The sequence below is a fragment of the Mobula birostris genome, chromosome 21, assembly GCF_030028105.1.
Source record: "Mobula birostris isolate sMobBir1 chromosome 21, sMobBir1.hap1, whole genome shotgun sequence".
Classification (NCBI taxonomy): Eukaryota; Metazoa; Chordata; class Chondrichthyes; order Myliobatiformes; family Myliobatidae; genus Mobula; species Mobula birostris.
Genome location: NC_092390.1, coordinates 54247476 through 54270790, shown reverse-complemented (window position 1 = coordinate 54270790; position 23315 = coordinate 54247476). Strand labels below are relative to the sequence as shown.

At 37.6% G+C, this 23315-nt stretch overlaps 1 protein-coding gene across 9 annotated transcripts in view; it reads right to left on the bottom strand.

The window, feature by feature from the left end:
* LOC140185804 (fibroblast growth factor receptor 2-like) overlaps positions 1-23315 on the bottom strand; it is a 191566-nt gene that overhangs the window by 37787 nt on the left and 130464 nt on the right. For all 9 annotated transcript variants that reach the window (XM_072239510.1, XM_072239508.1, XM_072239512.1 and 6 more), the window contains 2 exons: positions 20247-20370; positions 574-764 (listed from right to left, as the gene is read on the bottom strand). In XM_072239510.1, coding sequence (XP_072095611.1) covers positions 574-764; positions 20247-20370 — 315 coding nt within the window. The remainder of the gene's footprint in view (positions 1-573; positions 765-20246; positions 20371-23315) is intronic.

The window sequence follows — 23315 nt, the reverse complement described above, 5'->3', positions numbered from 1 at the left end:
TCTTTTAGTATTATATTTTGTATAAATATCTAATTTAAATAAAATTTGCAAAATGTTTTTACGCACTTGTGAATGTCAGAGATATTGAAAGCCTATTGACAGTCTGGACATCAGGTTAAGCCTGTGGTTGTGGCTCACATAGCTGTCAGTCAGAGAGTGTAGCTTGCCATGCTCAGTTTGTGGTCGGCATAGGGACTCCTTGATCTGAAGGAAGCTTCAGGGACCTCTGTGCTGCTCTATTTAAGAATATATGGTGGAGTAACAAGTAACTCGCTAGAATGAGCCCAATGAACTACCCTACAGGACAGATCAGTCAGATGCACAGTCCCTCTGTTTTGCACATTGTTTTAACTCTGTTAAAATGTAAATGTATTTTAGTTGTCATAGAAATGGAACTTTGGAAGAAAAATACATCAATTTAAGCAAGAAATCCTTGGGATTAGAACTAGCTACCATTTAAAACAAATCATTAAAAATACAAATATGCATTGTCCTCATTGGTTACAAGTGTCACTCATCATAATTATCAAGTCGAAAGCCTTATCAAGTTCAAGTTGAAAGAAAATTTCAGACCTTTAAGACATTGACGTAAGGAACTCCATCTGGACCGTATCTACTTCCATTCTTCTCAACATGCTTTAGCCATTGAATATGGGGCTGGGCATCACTGAATACTTTGCATACAAATTCCACATCACTTCCCACCAATGCTGTTTTGTTAGCAGGCAATCCTGCTTGTAGAATAGGCCTGTGTGGTGATCGCTCTGAAATAAATTTGAGAAAACAAGCATAGATTGTGTTGGTACATGAAACACTACATGATACAACACTGTGCAGAAGTCTAACCATATGTGCCTAAGACTTTCGCAGTACTGTATTTTTCAAATTTTAAATTCCATTAATATAGTTAACAGGAAACTACTGCACGCTTAATAAAATAAAGCTTGTACTGAAGTAATGTAAATAGCTACAAGAACAAAAGAAATTTACATCAGCCAACTTTATGGTATAAAGGAAAATAAAAAGCTATTAATGTTATGAACTGCTGTTTCAGCTACTACTTGGAACACAGTACAAAATTATGTCCTGCCTTATGGAAATAGAATTTTAAATATAGGGAGTTGTTGGTGCATGGCTTTTCATAAGGCCGTTCTCAGTTGTTTTTCCATTACGTATGAAGCAACATCCTGCTTTAATAGCTATGAGGCTTGTAAAAAGTATCTGGTTTAAAAAGCTCCGAAATGCTTTTAAAGTTTGGAAGGAGACCACAGAACAGCTTCAGACCCCCAAAGAAAACAGAGAGGTACTAAAAGAGCTGCTTTAAGGATACATGCTTAGAAATACATATGAGAACCAACACCACCACATATATTACTTTTATTAGCTTGCCAGCATTTCTAAATGGGTGTTTTGAATTTGCCAACAGAATCTTTCACAAGCAAACATTTTGAGTGCATTGCAAAGAAATGGTGTCTCTGGTTAACAATAAGACCTTTGAAACAGTCAAACATATTTGGCTAGATGCTGGCATCTACAGGGAATAAATTCATGGGGCAACCTTACCACATTATAAGGCCACAATTAGCTCATTTAAAACACTGTACAATCAGTCAAACGTTAAATGTTGAACCTTTAAGTCCAAGATTTTTACTCTAAACTACAAATTTCAAGTATCTTCCTGTTACCATTACTGTATATTATTGCTTCAAAGCATTGTCGTTTTCTCAGTTGTCTGAGGAAAATACAACTATTTTCAAGTTAAAAGTTTAAAACTGTTTTAAGCCTCAATATACGTTGCATAGGAAAACAAATTTACAAGTTTAAAATATTCTAAACAAAATTTTCCTCAGGCATCCAGTTGGGTACAGGTATCAACCGTAACTGATGTTTTGATGACAAACTGTGCCATCTTTGAACTGGTCATCAAAATGTTGGTTAAAATCAATACCTGTACCTGGCTGGAAGCCCAAGAGAGTTTATTCATCATATGTGCTGGGAAAGCACTAGATCCTTTTTCAAAAAATATTCTGTTAATTGACAGATGTTAATAATCTAAGGATGATTACTTGAGTGACATGAAACATTAAACGGCTTTAATTGCATTTTATTCTTAAATTTACTTTTTCTTCATATCTAACTGAAAAAAAATAAGCAGAACACTGTGATTGGGTAGTTACAAACTACACTATCATATCTGATTTGATTGAAATCAAACATGAGTTTCCAAATTAAATAAAAGATTCTGGTGAGAGCAGGTTAGCAGCCATTAATTCCAATTTCCATTGAATATTTATATACTACATCAAATATATTAATTATCAGCAAGAGTTAATAAATACCAGAGCAACACACACACAATGCTGGAGGAACTCAGCAGTCAGGTAACATCTATGGAAAAGAGTGATAAGTTAACATTTCGGGCTGAGACCATTCATCAGGACTGGAAAGGAAGGGGAAAGATGCCAAAATATGGCGGGGGGGGGGGGAGGGCAAGCTAGAAGGTGACAGGTGGAGAAGATAAAAGGCTGGAGAAAAAGGAATCTGATAGGCAAGGAGAGTGGGTAGCATATCCCCGTCATCCCCAACTCTCTGAGTAAAGAAAAAATCCCTCACATCCCCCTTGAGCCTACCCACTCTCACCTTCAATGCATGCCCTCTGGTATCATGCCAGAAGAGGAGGCCATGGGCCAATGTGTTGGAATGGGGATGGGGATAGTAATTAAAATGGTTGGCCACTAGGAAATACTGCTTTTTGCAAATGGAGTGGAGGTGCTTGATAAAGCAGTTTCCCAATGTAGAGGAGGCCACATCAGGAGCACCAGATATAGTAGATGACCCAACAGATTCACAGGTGAAGTGTTGCCTCACCTGGGCGGACTATTTGGGGCCCTGAATTGTGGTGAGGAAGAAGATAAATAGGCAGGTGTAGCACTTCTTCCACTTGCAGGGATTAAGTGCCAGAAGGGAGATTAAGGGGGAGGGACAAATGGACAACGGAATCATGAAGGGAATGACCCCTGTGAAAAGTGGAGAGTGGGGGGAGGTAAAGATGTGTATAGTGGTAGGGTCCCATTAAAGATGGTGGAAGTTGTGGAGAATGATGTGTTGGATGCAGAGTCTCATGGGGTGGTAGGTGAGGACAAGAGAAACTCTACTGCTGTTAAGGCAGCAGGAAGATGGGCTAAGTGTGGATATCTGGGAAATGGAGGAGATGCCAGTAAGGGCAGCATCATTGGTGGAGGAAGGAAATGGAGCAGGACATCTCTAAGTGTCCTGGGAACAGATGCGGCAGAGGCAAAAGAAGTGAGAAAAAGGATTGGAACTTTTACTGGAGACGGTGGGAAATGATATTTTGTCAAGATAGCCATGGGAATCAGTAACAAATGCCATTATATTTTAATGTGATTGACTCTAAACGGACTTCTGAGACGATATTAAAATTAATCCAGCTGAACACATGCTTTGTAAAATCTTAAAAGAATTAGGCGTACCACCTGGCATCATCGTTGGCACCAGAGTCTAATATGATAATCAGTGCAGCCAACCCAGAAAAGCCTTTTTCAGTAACACCTGGAGAAATTGGGAGAACTGCCACACAGTCAAACACAGTGGCAATGTAGGAAAATTGCATATACCCCAGTCAACATCCCAGACATCTCCATTACCATTGAAGAACAAGTCCAAAAGACTTTGAAATTCATCAATATTCGATTCTGGATTGTCAGGTCAAAAATGAAAAATTAAACATACACATTACTATTACAGCTCTTCCTCAGTTGTTGAATATCACTTTGAACTGATGCTGAAGGTAGCAGCAGCAGAAACTACTATGCCCATTGCCACAAATGAGTTGGTAGCACCACATCTCACTAAGCAGATGAATCCTCAAAGATACAGTAGTGTCTAATGCCCACAGCAAGTAACAACTTTTAACAGTAATTATCATCCCACCTGGCTACCTGACACAAGACTGAAAGATATGGCCATATGTGGCAGGATTGGGTCAAGTATCAACAAGACCTTGGGCTCAAGCCTGAATTGGATTGGACATGGAAGGGTCAAATTCTAACTTCATGTTCCAGCACAATCCACCTTTAGCAGTGCTATCACACAGCACCTACTAAACAGTAATTCTCACCCAACTTTCACGCAGGACTATTTAGTGCCAGGTATAAGAACCTGAAACAATGTCTGCTCCACTTCAAATAAAAGCCATCAATCTCTGCCCTGAATATACTCAACGACTCAGCCTCCTTGTGCTTTGGGGAGAGAATTTTAAAGATTCATTCCCTTCTCAAAGGTAATTGAGAATGCAAAGTAAAGAATAACAGCTTCAACGGGATACAGAAAGTTAAGTGAATGGGTAAGGCCATGGTAGATGCAATATGTGGTAAAATTATGAGATCACCCACTTTGGTACAAAAAATTAGAGAGGCAGAACATTAACAAGAGAGAATCTGCAGATGTTGGAAATCCCAGCAACACATACAAAATGCTGGAGGAACTCAGCAGGCCAGAGAGCATCTAGGAAACGTGTACAGTCAACGTTTTGGGCCAAAGGCAAAAACGCAGTACATTCTTGAAATGGTAAGCAGGAAGGAAGGACATTAGCAATCAGAGGCACTGGGTGTCCTTGAACTAGAGAGATACAGGGTTGGTAATGCTGAGGTAAAAGATTAGTAGTGATATGAAAGATGGACCAGGCACAAGCAGCTGAATGACCTTCACATGCTTCTGTTCCTTATACTCATGTAGTAATGTTATTACAACACAAATGAAATGAATTAATTCTGAAACCAGTGTATCGTATTAGTTGTTCATCAGGAAACTTTACATTAAGTTCCAAAGGCCAATTCAAAAAAATGATAGTTCAAATTGTAAAAGAAAACCTTTGTACAGATTAAAAATTGAACTGCCTACAATAACTCCTGGTGCCAGAGTTCCAGAAGTATCTCTGAGAAAGTATTTCATTTTCAAAACTGAAGGCTATTTTCCTAAAGATAGGATATATAGGGATACAGCATTCGCCATTGCACTTTCTACAATTAAACATGTCTGCTACTGACTAAAGCCATCAGTCTTCAGAAAAAAACCTGAGGGTAAACTAAACTAATTCCATTGTGTTTGTTCACTGATGTGTTGAGGTGAGATTGAGATTGACTATGGGGGGAGGAGCAAAGAATAAACCAGGCAGCTGGCTGGCACTGAGTCTGCCACTAATTAAACTCATGAAGACACAGCCAAATATTAAAACTCCTGCCAGCATCATGTCACTTTTGCTTATCTTCTCCAAATGTAATCCAGAACTTTATACATCATATCCTTGACTCCTAAAGACACAAGGAATCATAACATTTTTTCCTGGAACAATTCAGCATTCATAACACAAGTTGATAATCTTATGTAGGCAATTTGCAAACATTTGGCATCACTAAGAATCCATAATTTCACATTTTGAATCTAAACCCTGGAAACTTCCAATTTTTTCCATCATGAACTGCATGCCAAATTTGGTATTCAATTTATAGAATGTCTTAAATGTCAAGCTGAGTAACACATAATTTAAAAATACATGCAAATTTATCTCGAAGCTCTTTGTATACATGAGATTTTATTAAAAATGATAAAGGGGTGACTGGGCACAAGAACCTTAAGAAGCTAATGAAGCAATTAACAAAGTATCTGGGGTCCTTGGTTTTATAAATTACAAAAAAAATTAACTAGAGATATACAAAATATTAATTTGGCACCAGATAAAAAGACCAAGAGAAGATCCAATTGGTAAGTTTGAAATTATAGATGATTTAAATTGAATAAATAAACTGAAGTTGGCCTCAGTATGTTAAAGGGTGACAAGAGGGATGAGACTCAAAACGAAAATGTCAAAGATTAGTCAATAAGACCATAAGATAAAATGAGTAGAAATAGGCCATTTGGCCATTCATGTCTACGCCACCATTTCACCATGGCTGATCCATTTCCATCTCAGCCCCAATTTCCTGCTTTCTCCCTGTATCCCTTCATGCCCTGACTTCAAGAATCTATCAACCATTGCCTTAAATATTCCCAATGACTTGGCCTCCACAGCCACCTGTAGCAATGAACTCCTCAGATTCACCACTCTCTGGCTAAAGAAATTCATCCTCCTCTCCATTCTAATTGGATGTACCCTACTCTGAGGCTGTGTCCTCCAGTCTTAGACGCTCCCATCTTTGGATTCTCTACCTAAGAGAGACAGGAATGCTTATTCTTCAACTATATTCAGAACAGTGGGTAATAGAATTTTGGATGTTAAAGGAATCATGGGATAGGGTTGTGGGCAAGTGGCACTAGATAAAACTATCTGCCACCTAAGCGTTCGCAAGTATGATGCCCTTTTCCTGCTTCTATTTTTGATAATTCAACAGGTCAAGTTTTGTGATACATTGCATGATGAGCTGTAGCAATAAAAAGAAACTAGATAAATACTGAAAGGAGAAAAAATAACTTGCATCACTGTCGGGAAGAAGCTGGGAATTGTAACTAACTGAATTTCTCTTTGTTGACCCATGTAAATTTGCAGGGCAAGTAGTCTTTCCCTGGTGTAAAGTTCTATAAATCACACTACATTTACAACAACTAACAACTCGAAATATTTTGTTCAACATTAATGTAAGCTGTAAAAAAATAAACCATCAAATATTCCATCACTTGCACACAAAAAGGTGATTAATTTTACAGAACATGTCCAAAGAATCTGTTATATTAGATCTTTGTTTAAAGCACACATTTAAACAGGATCAGGTGTTTAAAAGCAATCACAAGAAATAAAATGTCAAGTAGATGAAGCATTATCGAAAATGTCATGTTAGTAATATTCCAGAAATGTTGAGCAATAGAATAAAAATTATAAATGTCTCAATCTAGATAATTGTAAAATTAAATTGCTTCCTTTTAAGATAGATGTTAACAAAAGGAAATGACTAAAGTTAAAATAGTGATTCATTTAAAATATTGTAAGACATCACTTTGCATTTCATTCTGTACTAACAATTGGGTTGTAAATTAGTTGTCAATTTTACAATCTAATATTTTCTATATATTTTTCATTTTTAAGCTTCCTGTGTAACCTGTACCAAGATTTCAGAATGGCACTCCACCCAGATACCTCTCTCAATTCTGCTTAAAAATTAGCTGCTAAAGAGATACAAAATTTGTAGCGGGGAATTTCTATACTGATTCTCTTGCTATACCTACAAGTCTAGCATGCAGTGTTCATACTTTCAGTCAAGTCAACAAAAAGCAAAACCTACAAGGTGGTGGGGATGGGGGGAGGAAACGGGGATGTAAAAGGAGCAGCCAAGCTGATTGTATCATTCAAGTCAAAACTACACCAACAGTCTCTTTTACAAATATAAACTTACAAGAACAAGTATTAGTATTTATTTTTCATTTGCACTGATTTTAATTCAAACATTTTATTTGGAGCATTCTTCAGGACCTTCAAACAAAGATTGCCACGTAGAACTCGAATCCCATGAATTAGAAGAAGTACTCTTTTTTTTAAAGTAAATATGCGAAATCAGCTATTATTTTCTTCATGCCTCACATCATTTTTTAAAATTTGTGAATAGTTATAAACATAAGAGATTCTGCAGATGCTTGAAATCCAGAGTAACATGTTCAAAATGCTGGAGGAACTCAGCAGATCAGGCAGCATCTATGGAAAAGAATAAAGAGATGACCTTTCGGGTCAAAACCCTTCACCATGATACTGCCGGACCTGCTGAATTCCTCCAACTTTTGGTCTGTGAATAAGTTATTCTATTACTAATATTAATGAAGAAACAAAAGGCTTAAATTTGCTTCAGGTCGTAATGCAAAATGTGTAGCAGCAAATCAGTGGAAAAGTAGGCTGCCAGTTTCCAATCACCCATTTGGTGCTGACATCCAAGGTGAATTTACAACAATAAGTTTTTTTTGTTTAAATATAGAGTGATAGTGAAAAGATGTCCACTTTAACCTGAAAGCAGAATAGTCAGTTAGAAGTGTACATTATTCCAATGGTTGGCAATCTCTTGTTTCAGAGCTCACCAGCACGGGCCTGATATGAAGAAAGTGTATTTTCTAATGGTTAATCTTTGAACAGGTGGCAGGCAAGAAGTTAATGACCCAATCTCAATACTGAGGCAGGAAGTATAAAGAGAGTTTCAATAAAAACCAAATAATGGATACCAGATTTTAAAGATTCAAGATGACTAGAAGATCATCTTGAGACAGCATTAAGGTCAAACTGACCTGACTAATATATCTTTCAGATATTATTAGAGAGTCTGAAATTTTTGTGGTCACACTAACCTGAACATGACAAATATTCATAGCTATTCTAATCATAAATAAAAATTTTATTCTACATTAACCAATTTTCTCAAGCAGTTTCAGTCATCACAACTGTAACTAGTCATACAGCGTGTAATAAACTGATTTCAGTTTTGTAATGTAACTTTCAAAAGTCTGACATCTTAACTCCTCTGGGGCATATTTCTTTTGTTAATAAATTTAAAATTAAAAAAAGGGCAGGATGTGCACAAGAGATTAGTTCATTTTCCCAGCAATTTTGGCAAGACAAAGTGGTATTCAGAAATGGAGCCTTTTTTTGCCTGTCCTTGTTTGATAATCTCTAAGAGCAGGGGTTCCCAACCTTTTTTATGCCATGGACACCTTCCATTAACAGAAGAGTCTGTGGACCCCAGGTTGGGAACCCTGCTCTAAGAGTGTGTGGTTGTACTGAAATGGCATTTTTCCATTTTCTTCTAAAATATGCAAATAAAAGTGTAAAATCAAAGACATTTTAAAATCACCCTGTGGTAAAGTTATGTTGGGAATTTTATTGTGAACATACATCAAGGTCAGGCTCCTTACCGTCAGGATTTAGTCAACATTCTTTGTCATAAAACTGATTTTAATAGGTTAAATGATTAAATATAAAATGTGCTCTTTTTTGTAAAATTTGAAACCTGGATCAGCTTTGGAGCAATATAGATTTCTACTTTTCACGGAAAAGTACTCATACAGCAAAAAAAATTCCAGGAAATTAAACCAAGCTGAAAGCAAATAATCATTGTAACTTCAGAGTAAATTCAAAAAGAGAGTGTAGAAATGAAGTTAACCATCACAGTGTAAAGTTTAAGGCATTAGATCTAAAAGAATAATGAGTGTATATTTACAATCTACACTGTAATCCACTGAGACTAGAAATAATAAAGTAAACTTTCATTCAATGTGCCACTTCCCTGCTTGCATCCTCAAATTACTATCTGGATATTTGAGCTAGGCCCTTGTCAGATAGTATTAAAATAATTGCATTCTCCGCAAGGCTATTTGCATAATTATTGCTTATAGCTATGCAACCACAGCCAGTACCAGGTGTAAATCAAATACCTTCAGCTGCCAGTGGATTTAATAAAGACTCTTTATTCACCTAACAACAAATTGCCTGAGAGCAAGATGTACTGTAAATTCTTCTGTGCTTTGGTCCTAGTCTCTTCTTGTTTTAAGCCCCATGCTCTGAGGTAAATACATCAAAGTCAGACTCATTACTGTCAGGATTTAGTCAACAGCTATATATTCGCCTGTCAAAATCGCATGCTGGGGCCACTCAGCAGTGGGCCATTTAGACACCAGCTAAGTAAAAGCACAGGTTTGTACATTTGCCTAAAAGTGACTTCATCTTTGTCCACAGGGGCTAAGTTTTAAGTGTACTCATAATAAGTAATAGCAATGTTAGAACAACTATCAATAATAAACTCAAATGGAGCAGATGAGTAGTTTGAAAAAAAAGATGAACAATCCATTCTAGAAGAGCAAATCCAGTGCAAAATTAAAATATTATTTTATGTACTGTCTTGACTGCTCATGTAATTCAACCTATAAATAAAAAAGCCCTTGCAAATACAAAGTCTATTACATCCTATGGTAGATAGCTGGTTTTATACTGTATGCGATAATCTGGTGTTTTAATGAAAAACTACAAATTTTTAAACCTTTTTAGTTGGGAAGAACATTATTAACTGCTTAGTGGAAGCTTTAGAGGATTAAGCATTAAACTGTAAATCGATTTTTGAAGCAAAGAAATTGGCCTTCCAAAGCGTATGGTCTGTTTTGCACCAGCAGCTAAAACAATAAGTTATTGTTCCTCGTATCAGTTTCTCAATCCATCACCCTACTAGTTGTTCATGACTACTTTTTTGTGTATCACATGCTAAATTATCCATTTCCTCCAGTGATTACTAACTTCAAGAGGAGGAAACTGGAGGTCCATGAGCCATTCCTCATCAGGGGATCAGAGGCTCACCAAGTTAAGATTCCTCGGTGTTATAATTTTGGAGGACCTGTCCTGGGCCTAGCACACAAGTGTAATTACAAAAGGAGCACAGCAGTGCCTCTGCTTCTTTAGAGATTAGCAAATATTTGGCATGACATCTAAAATTCTGACAAGCTTCTGTAGATGTGTAGTGGAAAGTATATTGACTGGTTGCATCACAGCTTGGTATGGAAACAACAATGCCCTTGAACGGAAAATCCTACAAGAAGTAATGGATATGGCCCAGTCCATTGGGGTAAAGCCCTCCCTACAGTTGAGCACATCTACACAGAGCGATGTCACAGGAAACCAGCATCCACCATCGGGGACCTCCCACCACCCGGGTCATGCTCTCTTCTCGTTGCTGCTATCAGGAAGGTGCTATGCTAGCATCAGGATTCCTAGCACCAGATTGAGGAACAGTTATTACCCTCAACTATCAAGCTCTTGAACTATTGGGTGTAGCTTCACTCAACATCACATCCCATTGCTGAACTGTTTTCACAACCTATGGACTCATTTTCAAGAACTAATCATCCCTTGTTCTCTATATTTCTTGCTTGTTTATTTTTTTTCCCCCTTTGTATTTGAACAGTTTGTTGTTTTTGCACAGTGGCTGTTTGGTGGCCCTGTTGGATGTGCTCTTTCAGTAATTCTGTTATAGTTCTTGGATTTACTGAAAAATGCCCCCAACAAAATGAATCAAAAGGTTGTATATGGTGTACATATAGATAATTTGACAATAAATTTACTTTGAACTTCGCTGGCTGAAACTGATCTGAAAATATGAAAGTGAGTCAGTCCTTCGGCTTCCAACTTTACTGGTTTCAGATGACTCATATCATTGAGAAAGAGGACAGAAATAAAATCACTGGTGTCTTTCCAATGCCCGAGGCCAAATGAAAAATTTTCCGCTAATCTAAGGTATTAGGATAATTATTTTAATCCTGCTATCATCATTTTCAGCAAACAATGCAAAGTGCTTCGGAATGTGTAGTAAGGAGAGGTGGTGATTGGGCAAAATTGCAGTCAACAAGATGAGTTGCAATGTAAAAGGTGGACAAAATCAAAAAGGGAGAATACAGGATTGAAGTTGTTATATCTGAATGCGCACAGTATATGGAATAAGGTGGATGAACTGGCAGCACAGTTGCAGATTGGCAGATATGATGTTGTTGGCATCACTGGATCATGGGTGAAGATTATAGCTGGGAGCTGAACATCCAATGATTTACATTGTATTGAAAGGATAGGCAGGAAGGTATAGGAGGTTGCATTGCTCGCTGGTAAAAAAATTAAATCAAATCGTTAGAAAGAGGTGGCATAGGTTCAGAAAGTGTTGAATCATTGTGGAAAAGAGCTCAGGAACTGCAAAGGTAAAAAGACCCTGTTGGGAGTTATATACAGACCTCCAAACAGTAGTAAGAATGTGGTCTATAAATCACAACATGAGATAGTAAATGCTTGCCAAAAGGGCAACCTTACAATAGTCATAGGGGACTTCAATATGCAGATAGATTGTGAAAAACAGGTTGGTGCTGTATTACAGGAGGAGGAATTTCTAGACTGCCTATGAAATCTCTTTAGAGCAGCTCATGCTTGAGCCCATCAGAGGATAGCTATTCTGGACTGGTGTTGTGCAACGAACTAGAATTGATATGAGACCTTCAGGTAAAAGAACCCTTAGGGACAAGTGATCATAATATGATTGAATTAACTTTGAAATTGGAGTAGGAGAAGCTAAAGTCAGATGAATCAGCCCATTACAGTAGAGTAAAAGGAATTACAGAGGCATGAGAGAGGTGTTGGCCGGAATTGATCGGAAAAGAACACTGGCAGAGAAGCAATGGTTGGAATTTCTGGAAGCAATTTGGAAAGCAAAGGATATATATAAAACCCAAAGAGTATTCTAAAAAAGACACAACCATGGCTAACAAAGATAGTGGGAAGCTAAAGGATCGGGAAGCTGCCAAATACCAACAGATGGCAACTAAATAAACCAAGAAGAAGGTAAAGATGGAATATGAAAGTAAGCTAGCCAAGAATATTAAAAAGGATACCAAAACTTTCTTCAGATACATAACCTGTAAAGGAGAGGCAAGACTGGATACTGGACGGCTGGAAAACAATGCTGAACAGCTGGAATGGTGGACAAACTGACTAAGTAGTTTGCATCAGTCTTCACTATGGAAGAAACTGACAGTATGATGGAAGTTCCAGGTGTCAGGGGTCATGAAGTGTATGAAGTTACCATAACTAGAGAGAAGGTTCTTACGGAAACTAAAAGGTCCGAAGGTAGATAAAGTCACCTGGACCAGATGGTATACACACCAGAATTCTGAAAGATGTGGCTGAAGAAATTGTGAAGGCATTAGAAATGATCTTTCAAGAATCACTAGATCTTGAAATTGTTCCTGAAGACAGGAAAATTGCAAATGTCACTCCACTCTGCAAGAAGGGAGAGGCAGAAGAAAGGAAACTATAGGCCAGTTGATCTGACCTCAGTGTTTGTGAAGATGTTGAAGTTGATTATTAAGCAGGTTGTCTCAGGGCACTTGGAAGCATGTGATACAATAGGCCATAGTCAGCATGGTTTCCTTAAGGGAAAATCTTGCCTGAGAAATCTGTTGGAGTTTACTGAAGAAATAACAAGCAGGATTGACAAAGGAGAATCGGTTGATGTGTACTTGGATTTTCAGAAGGTCTTTGACAAGATGCTACACAAGGCTGTTTAACAAGCTACAAGCCCATGGTATAACAGGAAAGATTCTGGCATAGATAAAGCTGTGGCTGATTGGTAGGGAGCAAAGGGTGGTAATAAAGGGAGCCTTCTGTGGCAGACTGCTGGTGACTAGTGGTGTTCCACAGGGGTTTGTGTTGGGACCTATTCTTATGTAATATGTCAATGATTTGGATGATAGAATTGATGACTTCATTGAAAAGTTTGCAGATGATATGAAAATAGGTGGAAGGGCAGGTAGTTTTGAGGAAGTAAAGAGACTACTGAAGGACTTAGACAGATTTGGAGAATGGGCAAAGAAATACAGAGTTGGGAAGTGTGAGACCATGCACTTTGGTAGAAGAAATTAAAGGGTTAACTATTTTCTGAATGGAAAGAAAATGCAAAAAAACTGAGATGCAAAGGAACTTGGGAGTTCTTGTGCAGGATCCCCTAAAGGTTAATTCGCAGGTTGAGTCTGTAGTGAGGAAGGCATTCATTTCAAGAGGACTGGTATATAAAAGTAAGGATGTAATGTTGAAAACTTATAAAGCACTGGTGAGGCCTCACTTGGAGTACTGTGAGCAAGTTTGGGCCTCTTATCTTAGAAAGGATGTGCTGAAACTGGACAGGACTCAAAGGAGGTTCACAAAAATGATTACAGGATCGAATGGCTTGTCATATGAAGAGCGTTTGATGGCTCAGGACCTGTATTCACTAGAATTCAGAAGAATAAGAGGTGACCTCATTGAAACCTATCAAATAGTGAAAGGCCTTTCTCCATTTGTGGAGATGTTTCCTATGGTGGATGTGAGGTGTTTCCTATGGTGGGAAAGTCTAAGACCAGAGGACATGGCCTCAAAATAGAGGGGCATTCTTTTAGAACAGAGGTGAGGAAGATTGCTTTAGCCAAAAAGTGGTGAATCTGTGGAATTTTTTGCACAGGCAGCTAAGGACACCAAGGCTTTATGTATATTTCAGGCAGAGGTTGATAGATTCTTGATTGGTTTGGGCATGAAGGGATATGGGGAGAAGGCAGGAGATTGGGCTGAGAGGAAAATTGGATCAGCCATGATGAAATGGCAGAGCAGACTCGATGGGCCAAATGGCCTAATTCTGCTCCTATATGTTATCGTCTTATGGAATTTATCCAACTATTCAGCAAAATAGATAATATTTTATGCATAAGACAATAGGCATAGGATGAGAATTAGGCCATTCAGCTCATCAAATCTGCTCCATCATTCAATCACCTCATGGTGCTATGAGATTTGATATGTTTCAAATATAACTTGATTGACACAGAAGACCTGTATTTATTCTCTATTAAAACAGAACAGTTACATTTCTCAGCAGTATATTCATTACCTCAGGCTTTTTCACATTTTTTGAAAAGATCTATTTAATAATGATGTTGTATCATTAAACATTCAAGAAATTGAAGGCAAACATTCACAAAATAATGACAATATATAGAAAATGTGGCCATGCAATACAAGCAGATTAGCAGCTTGAACTAAGTTTATGCAATCATATTGATGCTTGAAAATCACAAAACACAACACTCAAACACAATCAAGAACACCTTTGCAAACAATGGATGGGTGGGAAAGAAAACTGACAAAGACAAATTCGATCTGAAGTATGGTGGATTTTATTATGAGGAAACATTAGAGGAACAGAAATTTGTTGTCAGAATACATCAAATTTAACAAAATCTAAAATTGAAAAGATTAAACAAACTCAAAGTTACAACTAGTTATGACAGGGAAGTACAACCAAAGACATAAAGTCAAGTAAAAATAATTTGAAGTAGATAATCTTCAAAAAATTGATGTTCAAAATGTTCAAATTATGAATGCATAATTATTAACATTCTTGATGTTTTATGGTTCTTTTTGTTTCTGTGTTACTGGTACAAAAAGTCCAGTAGTTATTTTGGTAGTGAACTAAACCAGATGTTTAAACCCAAGCCTCCAATGACCTATGAAATTTTGTGCTCTGATTGAAGAGATTATACCAGTTCATGTCATGGTTACTTGAGACAGAATATAAACAAGAAGGTGTTCTGGAACTTCCTAAATGATGCACTAGTAAATGTATTCAAATGTTGCTACAAATTAAACAAATGCAAACAATTAGCTCAGCCACCTTTTCAATGCAACTAGAAAAGTACAGGTGTGCGTCACTTAACGTCCACGATACACGAGATTGGTTATGTCCGATCGGAGAACGTGACGTAGCGGACATAACCAATCTCGTGTATCGCACCTATCTTGAGTGTAGTAGTGTTATCTCTCTGTTTAATTTTCTTTCGAAAATATTACCGTAAAGTGCATCATGGCTTCCAAACACAGGTTATTCGACCTGAAACTCTTCCAGTGGATCACCATGAGGAAGTTGAGAACAGTGACGTGGATGATCTATGTGTGACATGGGCTAAGAACGTGTTTACATAAAAGTTTAAAAAGTGAAAAAAATTAAAAATGTTAAAATGAAATAAAAAATTATAGTGTATATATGTATTATAGTGTATAGTATACAGTTTTAGTGTAAGTTCTTGGCTATTTAGTCAATACAGGTGCACTACAGTACTTCATATAGGTTTGTTATATAATATGGTGTTCGCACAATGTCCAAGTCACATAACGTCTGATTTCACAGAACGTATCATGGACATTAAGCGACGCATACCTGTAATTGTTACAGATCAATACCGTATAACTCTCTAAGAGGCTGAATTATGAAACTAGTCAAGACTGAAAATGTATTAATAGCTATGAACACTAACAGCATTTGGATAAGATTTTGGTGTTGGGAGTGTAGTTTTAAATCTATAATTAAATTTTGGCTGATAATCTGTTATCAAATGATGTTAAAGTTATCTTCACACTGCACCATTTAGAAATATTCATAAAAGAATCAAATTAAAACCACTATGAAAACAACCAAACTGGTCAGTTAAGTTTTGTTTTAAACCAGATTTCAGTTTAAAAAAAACATGTCACTTTTGAACTGAGACAGTGAACTCAGAAAATTATACATGCTTAAAAACATAAGGTAAGCATTACGTCACCTAATCATGATTTGATCAGCACTTGATCTTCTGCCAAGAACAACTTCAAATTTGGAATTTTAATCATGCTGAAAGTGAATATTAAATTAAAAAAGACATGGCAGCCAAAATGACTTCAGGGGAGGGCAAGAAATGAGATTGAACTTCTCTGACCCAATACAAGAACTATTAGAATCTCAATCTGTTTCTCTAATATCACCTACTTTTAAAACTCCCTAGGTTGCCTTTCCAACCTTGTTATTCAATACTCACACAAGTCTTTTGACTAAAATCAGTTGGGATTAAAGTGTGTTTTCAATCTGTGGACCTCTTCCACATTTACAGACATCTCTTTAAATACAATGACTTAACCAGCATCTATGGGCAACCACTACACCCACATCCATTATCTTTCTCCTGCACCACCACTTTCATGTTCAAGGCTGTCCTCTAGATTGGCATTCTACAAGCCTTTGGGAATAAAAACAATCGTAATTTCATAATTTACTCAAGCTATCAAACTTTGGGAGTGACGGTTAACTTGCAATCTAATGGGGATGAAGGTCATCTATCTCTTTCAAACTACATAGCAGACTTATTCCTCAACTTTGAAAAATTGGTGGCACACTACAAATTAAAATATTATCCTACTTGTAGATTAGTTTAGCTTCTAATTGCAAATACACTGAATCACAACTAACACATTTCTAAAGACTCAAGGAAGGATATGTAAAAAAATGCAGGTGGACAAATGAACAAGTTCACTTCAATGCCAATTATGCCATTGCTAATGAATGGAGAGTGTGTATTTATCCAGAATGTTAACGCTGTGTGTTACAATTTCAACTGGCAAATATTTTGTGGTCAGACAGAGGCAAAATTAATACTTCCAGACTATAGTATTAGCATTCTTTTAGATTATAATGTTAATTCACAATTGTAAATCACAGGCTGTTTTGAAAATCAGATTTACTCATAGTTAGAAACTGAATGAAGACATTTTAGTTTAGTAATCTTCTGAAGGATTCTAGCCTGAAGATACCCTAGCACTTGTGTTTTCAGTTACATTATTTTAATAAATATGCAAAAAGCAAAATAAAAGTTAAAGATAAATGTGAATTTTATGCAATATACTTGGCTCTTGCAGAAAATGTCACCTAACTGAAAATGAAAGTTATGAAACAATATTCCAAAAAAATGCTTTATTAATCTGTGAAAAACTGTATTTTGGCTGCAGCCTTTTCCACAGAGTACATACTTTCAAAAAATAAATCTTATTCCATAGAAACTATTATATATTCACATGAAAATGAAATATATATAATAATTCAAGTATGTAAAAAAACTTGTGCATTGCTGAAAAAATCAAATTGAATGCCTTTTACGTTAAATTCCAAAGAAGGATTTGACTGTGTCGGGTTCACATTACTGTACCCCAGAATCAGACGGCCAAAGACAATCCTTGTCAGACATTGTCATTGAAAGTAAGTCATTTCAGCTCAGAACTATTCTATTTATGGATTCTCTACCATGGAGAATACGTGTTGTGAAGTCATCATTTGGCAGAACAGTAATTGTTTACATATCTCACAAAGCTGTCTCCTAACACTGATTGTTGAAGCTATGAATAATGCTTTGGGTAAGAAAAAGGATATTGTTTGGTTGCTTTGCGCAAACCAACTAATATCTCTGCGTGTAGTATTTTTTTAAACTGCAATTTTCCAGCAGAAGGTAACTGCCTATGCACTTCACAACCTTTTTTTTAATGATTTTACTCTATTTATGTTCCCTCCTAAATGGACCATATACAACATCAAAAAACACAGCTGAAAATACGGCAACAAACTGAATAATTAAAAAAAATTAAGCCTTGCTGTTTTCTTTGTTTAAAACATAGAACAGTACAGCACAGTACAGGCCCTTCAGTCCACAATGTTGTGCTGACTCTCAAACCCTGCCTTCCACGTAACCCTCCACCTTAAATTCCTCCATATACCTGTCTAGTAGTCTCTTAAATTTCACTAGTGTATCTGCCTCCACCACTGACTCAGGCAGTGCATTCCACACACCAACCAATCTCTGAGTAAAAAACTTTCCTCTAATATCCCTCTTGAACTTCCCACCTCTTACCTTAAAGCCATGTCCGTTTGTATTGAGCACTGGTGCCCTGGGGAAGAGGCGCTGGCTATCCACTCTATCTTTTCCTCTTAATATCTTGTACACCTCTATCATGTCTCCTCTCATCCTCCTTCTCTCCAAAGAGTAAAGCCCTAGCTCCCTTAATCTCTGATCATAATCCCTACTCTCTAAACCAAGCGGCATCCTGGTAAATCTCCTCTGTACGCTTTCCAATGCTTCCACATCCTTCCTATAGTGAGGTGACCAGAACTGGACAAGTGTGGCCTAACCAGAGTTTTATAGAGCTGCATCATTACCTCGCAACTCTTAAACTCTATCCCTTGACTTATGAAAGCAAACACCCCATAAGCTTTCTTAACTACCTTACCTACCTGTGAGGCAACTTGCAGGGATCTGTGGGCATGTACCCCCAGATCCCTCTGCTCCTCCACACTACCAAGTATCCTACCATTGACTTTGTCTTCTACCTTGGAGTTTGTCCTTCCAAAGTGTACCACCTCACACTTCTCCGGGTTGAACTCAATCTGCCACTTCTCAGCCCACTTCTGCATCTTATCAATGTCTCTCTGCAATCTTCGACAATCCTCTACACTATCCACAACACCACCAACCTTTGTGTCGTCTGCAAACTTACCAACCCACCCTTCTACCCCCACATCTAGGTCGTTAATAAAAATCACAAAAAGTAGAGGTCCCAGAACTGATCCTTGTGGAACACCAGTAGTCACAACCCTCCAACCCAAATGTACTCCCTCCACCACGACCCTCTGCATTCTGCAGGCAAGCCAATTCTGAATCCACCTAGCCAAACTTCCCTGGATCCCATGCCTTCTGACTTTCTGAATAAGCCTGCCCTGGGGAACCTTATTAAATGCCTTACTAAAATCCATGTAGATCACATCCACTGCACTACCCTCATCTATATGCCTGGTCACCTCCTCAAAGAACTCTATCAGGCTTGTTAGACACGATCTGCCCTTCAAAAAGACATGCTGACTGTCCCTGATCAGACCACGATTCTCTAAATGCCCACAGATCTTATCTCTAAGAATCTTTTCCAACAGCTTTCCCACACAGATGTAAGTCTCACTGGTCTATAATTACCCGGACTATCCCTACTACCTTTTTTGAACAAGGGGACAACATTCGCCTCCCTCTAATCCTCTGGTACCATTCTCGTGGACAACGAGGACATAAAGATCCTAGCCAGAGGCTCAGCAATCTCTTCCCTCGCCTCATGGAGCAGCCTGGGGAATGTTCCGTCAGGCCCCGGGGACTTATCTGTCCTAATGTATATTAACAACTCCAACACCTCCTCTCCCTTAATATCAACATGCTCCAGAACATCAGCCTCACTCATACTGTCCTCACCATCATCAAGTTCCCTCTCATTGATGAATACCGAAGAGAAGTATTCACTGAGAACCTTGCTCACTTCCACAGCTTCCAGGCACATCTTCCCACCTTTACCTCTAATCGGTCCTACCTTCACTCCTGTCATCCTTTTGTTCTTCACATAATTAAAGAATGCCTTGGGGTTTTCCTTTACCCTACTCGCCAAGGCCTTCTCATGCCCCCTCCTTGCTCTTCTCAGCCCCTTCTTAAGCTCCTTCCTTGCTACCCTATATTCCTCAATAGACCCACCTGATCCTTGCTTCCTAAACCTCATGTAAAACATGTGATAAATGATCCAGCAGCCATTACTGGCAGGTTTTTTCTTTAGTGTCCTGTCAAGAAGATGCACATTACAACATCAAAATTCTTTACCAAGTATAAAGAATCAAAAGTTGTGCTGTCCATTTATGCTGCAACTAAAATATATTATCAAAATTTTATGCAGCCAGCATTAACAGAAAACATGGTCATATTCTAACATAAAATAGTGTGCTGAAATGTTCCTTCATCTGCAAAACTAGCAAAATAATTTTACTATGTCATAATTTCTAAAATTTAACATCATCTTGGTGCTTGGTGATTATATGTCCACTTACCTACTACATCTAAATGATATGTATGATTTATGGATCCATGAGCATTTTCTATCACACATGTATAATTGCCCTTATCGGATGGAACAGCGCTTTCCATAATAAGACTCCAGTGTGGAGGTCGAATCTGTTGAAAAAGCAGCAATTTTTTGATAGTCATAATTAAGTATCATGTACTAAATGTCAAGATTTAACTGTATGTTTTTGACTCAGCTTGATCCCTGGAATTGAATAGATGGTGATTACCAGAAAAGTGCATTTCCATTTTGGGCCCATTGTACTATAATAGAAGTTGATGCATTAGAACAGAGAATCCGTTATGTACTGCTGCTGTTTTGCTATGGTTCCTTATTAGTTCTTATTGTAGAGACCTATTGAATTTAGCTTAATAATATGTAATAACTTTGGTCTGCTTAGAAATCATTCATCAACCTTACCTTACTTCCCTCCTATGCCTTAAACTAACAGATATATATAGATATAGATACTCTATCCTATCTTGCAGATTTCCACCCTCCCCCCCCCCCACTGTGGCAATAATTGAACAAGGTACTGAAAGGCAGGAGACAGAACTGAGAGATACAGCAGCATATTATCCTTACAGGACCTGTGTAGTGCCCCAGCTGTTCATAACAATAATTAATGATTTATGCACTGAGATAGAAAGTCAGATGCTTAACTTATCTAATGCAAGAGGTGGATTGCATTATTTGGGCATAGTGGTTACTTTGCTGAACTATTAGTCCGCAGGATTCCCAAAAGATATGCAAGCACAAGTTCAATTCACCATGGCAGCTTCATCCACCATAACTATGGCAAATTATGCAGAGTTCATATTCCAAGTCTTTCTGGCTTCTTGTTACACCTTTTTATATTGCTGTTTTGTGTGATTTTGATTGGGATATTTTGACGCAGACTAGCTCTGCGGTCTGCAGTCAGTGAACCACACAGCGCTAAATTGAACTGAACACTACTGAACTACACTGAACATTTCTAGACTGTTTCTACGACTCTGCAGTTTTATGTTTTACATTCTGTCTGTTATTTGCCTTTTTTTTTGCCACTTACATGATTTTGCTTTTTTTTTTGCACAGTGGGTGTTTGATGTTTTCTTTGAACATGGTGTTTCTTTGTTTTGTGGCTGTCTGGCGGGAGGGGTGGGGAAGATGAATCCCAGGGTTGTATGCTACATACAAATTTTGATAATAAATGTACTCTGAATCTTTGAGATGATACTTCTAACTTTGAGAAGATTTTTGTAAAGCAAATTTATAAATGGACAGTATAAAGTTAGCTCCTCAATCTACTTAGGGATGTAGGTGAATTGTAGAAAAGGATTAAATGGTTTATTGACTAATCCTACACATTTTATATTATGTATTCAAAAATTAATGCTATAAAATCAGTATGTTTTGGATATTGGAAATTTAAAATGAAAAAGTTATAAAAACTCAGTAGATCAGACAGCACCCTGTGGAAAAAATAGAATTATCTCAGATCCTTGACCTTTGACAGGAAATGATCCTTCCTTTTTCTGATCTGCTAACAGTAGCCCATCTATGTGTGGAATAAGTGATTCACACATTCATTGTAGAGCTGAGCATTGTGCTTGTGGATGGAAGGTCCCAAAGTAATCCACAAGATCACAAAATGTAGGAGGAAAATAAGGCCACTCTGCCCATCAAGTTTGTTCCACCACTCAATCATGGTGAATTTTTTTCCTCCTGTTTTCCCATAACGTTTTATGGTTTTAAAAATCAAGAATTACTTAATCTCTGCCTTAAATACCACTCAAAAACCTGGCCTCCACCACCTTCTGTGGTAAATGATTCCACAGATCCTCTATACTCTGACTGAAGATATTACTCCTCATCAGTTTTAAAGAGACATCCCATTATTTAGAGGCTGTGCCCTAAGTTCCTAGATGCTCCTACTAACAGAAACATGCTTTCCAGATCCACAACATCCAGGGCTTTAGGTATTCATTCAGTTTCAGTGAGATACCTCCTCATCTTTTTGAACTCCACTGAGTAGAGACCTAGAGGCATCAAACACTCCTCTACCACATCATCAGAAAAGCAAAAAATACCACAAGAACTCAGCAGGTCAGGCAGCATCCATGGAAAGAGAAATATGGTTAACTGTTTAGGTTAAAGATCCTTCTTCAGAAACAGAAACGTGAGAAAACAAACATGTTTTAAATTGCAGAGAGAAAGCAATTATGTTACTGGGCAACCAGGCCTCCACCCTATTACAGAAATTCCCTCTCCACCCCTGCCACTCTGCAATTTAAGACATGCTCAATTTCTCACTTTTCTAGTTCTGATTAAGGGCACCGACCTAAAATCCGATTCTGTTTCTCCACAGATGCTTTTTATTTTTATATTTATTGAGATACAGCAAGGAATAGGCCCTTCCAGCTCTTCATTTTAATCCTAGCCTCATCACAGGACAACTTACAATGACCAATTAACCTACCAACCAGTAGGTCTTTGGACTGTGGAAGGAAACCCACATGGTCACAGGGAGAATGTACAATCGCTTTACAGGCAGCTGTGGGAATTGAATCCCGGTCACTGTTACAGTACTGTAAAGTGTTGTGCTAACCACTACACTATGCCAGCCCTGTTTGCCATGTAAAGCATTCTGGTACAGAAATTTGAAACAAAACACTAAACTGCTTAAAATATTCAATAGGACACACACTATTTTAGTGAAGGAGATATAAAGAAATGCTAATTTTTTGTCAGAATTGGTGAGAGATAAAACATACACTTTGCAGACTAAGAGGCAAGCGAGGGGAACAAAGAACAAGCAAAGAATCAAAATTTGGGTCTAAGTTTTGTCAATGTCATTAGAACTATAAATGACAGCTGGAGAAATAAAATAGTGGTCATGCTTGGACATCATTGAACTCAACATTCAGATTGTAAATTTGAAACTCAATTGGAAATTCGATAAAATACAATAATTAAAATACAAGTTTTCTTAGTTTCCGATTGTTTAGAAATTTAAAATCAAGCATTTGTTTTGAATCCAGTATCACTCTACATTCAAGAGCAGATGCAATAT